General features: G+C 52.8%; 1 protein-coding gene across 2 annotated transcripts in view; it reads left to right on the forward strand.

Moving 5' to 3' along the window:
- Nucleotides 1-525: 525 nt before the first annotated feature.
- Nucleotides 526-5,063, forward strand: part of DCLK3 (doublecortin like kinase 3) — a 31,422-nt gene continuing 26,884 nt past the window's right edge. The window contains exon 1 of one of the 2 annotated variants that reach the window (XM_032409030.1): nt 526-2,349. In XM_032409030.1, the coding sequence (XP_032264921.1) occupies nt 658-2,349 (1,692 nt within the window). In that variant the 5' untranslated portion in view covers nt 526-657. The remainder of the gene's footprint in view (nt 2,350-5,063) is intronic. The other variant, XM_032409029.1, reaches the window with a different exon arrangement.

A 5,063-nucleotide genomic window follows, 5' to 3' on the forward strand; every position in this document is an offset into this window, starting at 1 on the left:
CATCACCTCTTCACATTTTCACCTCACCTCGAGTGAGTTGAAAGTCAAGCTGAAAAAACTCTTCTTGGCAAAGAGGTGGATGAGATTTTGGTTCTTTAAGGTTCCAGAATGTTCTGACCTCTTGTTGGTATTTCCTGGGCAGCGAAGCTTAGACCTTTTATCTCAGCTGTATATCCCTGAAAGACAGCTCACTTTAGGGTAGCAGAAGTTGTGTTTCCAGGGTCAGGCCACGCCTAGTGAGGCCTCTCAAGGTGTGGCACATAATGGGGGCTCCTGGGAGGCTTGGAGGAGCCACTCAGGCCCAACGAAGACTTGTTCTACTTTCCTGATCTCTTATAGGGGAGACTGGGGATTAGACCCAAAGTGCACAGGCTCCAAGATTTTAAGCAGATCCTCAAAGATCACACTTCTATAAAACCGTTATAGAATCAGTGACCTTCAGTAAAGCTTTGGTGAAGGCCAAAGGGCTCTTTGAACCCATCATGACTGACACTGTGTTGTCATTTTCCTCTTGCAGAACATCGAGGCCTGTGTGACCACTCTCTAAAATCTTTAAGCTCCAGAATCACGGAGCGGAAGCTGCAGGGCACATGGCTGCCTGCTGGCCGAGGGAATCTGGAGAAACCACTCCTGGGGCCACGTGGCTCTGTGGTGCCCATGTTCAGCACTCAGAATGGTCTTCACTCCGTCCATGCTGACAGTAGTACCCTAAAGCCCAGGGTGGTGACCGTGGTGAAGCTGGGTGGGCACCCCCTCCGGAAGATCACTCTGCTCCTCAACAGACGGTCCGTGCAGAGCTTTGAGCAGCTCTTGGCGGACATCTCTGAGGCCCTGGGCTTTCCCAGATGGAAGAACGATCGCGTGAGAAAACTCTTCAACCTCAAGGGCAGGGAGATCAGGAGTGTCTCTGATTTCTTCCGGGAAGGGGACGCTTTCATAGCCATGGGCAAAGAACCGTTGACGCTGAAGAACATTCAGGTAGCTATAGAAGAACTGTACCCCAGCAAAGCCCGGGCCCTGACACTGACCCAGCACAGCCGAGCCCCTTCTCCCAGGCTGAGAAGCAGGCTTCATAGCAGGGCCCTGAGAGGGGGACACCACTGTGGAGAGACCGAGGCTGCCAAGAGCTGCGGTGAGGCTTCCCGGTCTAAGGCGGCCATCAGTCATCAGGGAAAGGCCCCCGTGGAGCCAGCGCTGGGGGACAGGGCCAGGCCCCAGAAGAAGTGGGTCGGGGGGAAGTGGGAGCCTGAGCCGGGCAGCAGGCCGCCCAGGGAAGCCACTCTGGAGAGACCTGCGAGCGGAGAGAAGCACCTGGGCGTGGAGATCGAAAGGACCTCGGGTGAGCTCATCCGATGTGAGAAGTGCAAGAGAGAGAGGGAGCTCCAGCAGGGCCTGCAGAGGGAGCGGCTGTCCCTGGGGACCAGTGAGCTGGACTTGGGCAAGTGCCACAGGTATGACGCAGCGGAGAAGCTGGTGAGGACCAGGAGCTGTAGGCGGTCCCCCGAGGCCCACTGTGCAGGCGGGGAGGAAGCGTGGAAGGGCGAGAGCCACAGGAGCAGCCCCAGGAACCCCACTCAGGAGCTGAGGAGGCCCGGGAAAAACCCGGACAAGAAGGAGGACAGAGACCCCGAAGGTCAGGAAGGTCAAGCTCAGGCAGCCGCCAAGGCCAAGAGGGAGCTCGGAGAAGCCCAGCCCGTCAGAGAGGAGGGGCTGCGGGACGTGAGGAGGGAGGCCAGGAGCGCCTGCAGGAACAGGCCAGGCGGCCGGCAGCCCAGGGAGCAGCAGGCGGAGCCCGAGGCACTCCCGGGGCCGCGCGGGGGCGAGCAGGACGCGGACCGGGAGAAGCAGCCCTGTACGCCGGCGTCAGGGGCCAGAAAACCGGCCGCTCGCGGGGAGAGGGAGCCCAGGGGCGGTCGGAGGCGGCGGCCCGCGGGCCTCCTGGCGACCGACGTGCACAAGCACTACGAGGCGGGCCGCGTGCTCGGGGACGGCAACTTCGCCGTGGTCAAGGAGTGCCGGCACCGCGAGAGCCGGCAGGCCTACGCCATGAAGATCATCGACAAGTCCAAGCTCAAGGGCAAGGAGGACATGGTGGACAGCGAGATCCTGATCATCCAGAGCCTCTCCCACCCCAACATCGTGAAGCTGCACGAGGTGTACGAGACGGAGGCGGAAATCTACCTGATCATGGAGTACGTGCAGGGCGGGGACCTCTTCGACGCCATCATGGAGAGCGTGAAGTTCGCCGAGCGCGACGCCGCGCTCATGCTCATGGACTTGTGCAGGGCACTGGTGCACCTGCACGACAAGAGCATCGTCCACCGGGACCTCAAGCCGGAAAACCTGCTGGTAAGCCCTGACCTCCTGCTGGTAGGGAAGCATGTCTCCTGCACTGTCATCCCCCCATTCTGGAACACGGCCTTCGTGTTATTTTAACATTCTGTGCCAGTATTTAAAACTCTGGTTATAGGTCCTAAGTTGCTGAGATGCGTTGGTGTTGATGACATTATTGAAAAAGCAACCTTCCAATTTAAATAAAACGGGAAGTGCTTCCTCATTCCTGGGAGAAAAATGCTTCTGCCTTGACAGTGACCGGGTGGACTTAATTTCGGGTGTATTTGCACAGCCTCTGGCCTTGGTGCCAGCAGCAGATTCCCCTGTGGGCTTTGTATCACCCTTGCACGGAAACTCCCCCGGCCTTTTGAAGAGAACCTCTTGTCAGGGGTATTCAAAAGGCTCAGCACTGCGGGGGCCCTTGTGTGAGGTGGGTGAGAGGCTGGCTCAAGAGTCCGATAACCTGGCTTTCTTAGTTACTTGCTGTAGGATAAGTCTTTCACCTCTCTGGGCCTTTGTTTCCTCATTTATAAAAGAGAAATAGCAATAGTACTTATCTGGCACGGCTGAGGGAGGATGTCTGGGAGCTGGCCTGGCATTCACCGCTCAGCTCTGGTGTTTTCCTGTTGACCATAGACAGTCTCACAGAACACCAGCACCGGATAAGGACACTCTGCGACCATGATGGATCCAGACAAAAGTAAGACCCCTTTATAATCATGTCCAAATGCAGATAAAACCAAGATTGTCCAAACCACAAAGATGGCCACACATTCACTTTTGGCTACTAGGGGTGACTTGCTCCTACCTTCTTCGTAAGAATTACTGAGGCACCCAATTGTAGAATTACTCTCACTTCCTGACAGTATCCAGTTCGGAGCAAAATCCTGCTTTCTTGAGCCCTCCCCCAAATCACCTAACAACCCCAATCTTAAAGTCCTTTGAACACCCTCTTATTTGGCTTACTGGATCCCAGTGGTGTGCATTCTCTCTTGTTGCAATGAGTCAGTAAACCCAGTGTTCCTTAACTGCAAGTGTGTTCCTGGTGGTCTCTGTGAGGACAGCATGCTTCACATGGTCACCCTCTGGCACCTTTATCCTACTTTTTTTTTTCTTTTAAGATCTTATTTATTTATTTATTTGAGAGAGAGAGAGAGACAGAGAGAGAAAGAGAGGGAGAGCATGAGTGGGGGGACGGGCAGGCAGAGGGAGAAGTAGACTCCCCGCTGAGCAGGCAACTGGATGAGGGGCTTGATCCCAGGACCCTGGGATCATGACCTGAGCTGAAGGCAGATGCTTAACCACCTGAGCCACCCAGGCGCCCCATCCCACTTTCTTCTTAGCCCTGATCGCCACCTGATACGTTCCCTATTTATTCTTCTTTTTTCTTTGTCCTCTTACAGGAAAGACAGTCCCATGATAGCAGTGCTTTGTTTTATTCAGACTTTACCCCAAAACCTTGAACAGTTCTGTCACATGGTGAACCATCTTTAAATAGTAGTTAGATGAAGGAAGGAATTCAGACCAGAGCGTCCTGCCTGCCAAACAGCAAGCATTCTGTCAGTGGTGGCTACCATCATTATTATTCCTTTAGAAATGACTCTGATGTTAAGGTGGATATCACGAGCAGGCAGCCAGAGCCGGATTGCTGCAGATAGAGCACCAGCGAATGGGGAAAATGATCTCCCTGAGCCACGTTTTTGTTTATGTTTTCCTTTTTGGCAGGGCTTTAGCCTGTTTTCTTAAATTTCATGCCTGTAGACCCAGCCTGGGAATATCATTCCTCGGTACATTCATATATCTGTAAACTGTTCCCACGAGCAAACAGAAATACCGAGTAAATCAAACAAAGTATCTGGTGAAATGAAGTCAATGTTGACCACAAAGTCGAGCGACCTTGTTTTGGCCCAAATTTATAGAATTGAAGAAGCAGTTTGACTGGTTTCTTGAGAGGTCTGAAATACCATCACAGGTCTCCCTCTGAAAAAAGTTCATTTCTGCCTTAGCTGAGTGTTCTCATCCTTTCTTCAGCTGCTTTTTGATTGTTTCTGTCTTTTGGGTCCGAGCCCGTGCGTTCTCCATGTGCAGTGCACTGTTCACTGTTTATTATGGAGACATTCGAATGAGCCTCTGATATTTTCACTGAATTGTCTCAGCAGAAGAGGTTCTGATTAGAGGCCTGGGTGGGTCCCCCTGAGCTGACCATTCTGGGCATGGGCCTAACCAAGCATTATAACGGTTATACAAGTTCTTGAGTATGTGGAATGAGATAATGTATCCTCTAGGATTATTTTCTTTTGGGGACAGTCATCTCCGCTTGCATTTTCTCAGCCGGGTCCTTGAGCCAGTGTGTCGAGCCAGCTTATCTCTTGGGCAATAGCAGCTCTCACCTGTGTTACGGATGCACTCGTCAGCAGTTTTTAAAACGGAGAAAGCACCGGTTTAGATTTCATGGAGAAGTTTACTTAAGGAATTAGAGAAACTGCAAGGAATATGTTTCGTTTGGACAAGCTGACTGCCTTTGAGAGGTCATTTGACAACTCTGCATGGATTTAAATGTCAGGACATGTGTGTTGTTAGTGCCCTTAAGGGCAATGAGGTGTGTATGTGTGTGTGTGTGTATGTGTGTGTGTGTGTGTGTGGTGTTGGGGACGTGTGTGTGTGTGTGTGTGTGGTGTTGGGGACCTGTGTGTGTGTGTGTGGTGGGGACGTGTGTGTGTGTGTGTGTG

This window comes from Phoca vitulina, unplaced genomic scaffold (genome assembly GCF_004348235.1).
Source record: "Phoca vitulina isolate PV1807 unplaced genomic scaffold, GSC_HSeal_1.0 scaffold10, whole genome shotgun sequence".
NCBI classification, from domain to species: Eukaryota; Metazoa; Chordata; class Mammalia; order Carnivora; family Phocidae; genus Phoca; species Phoca vitulina.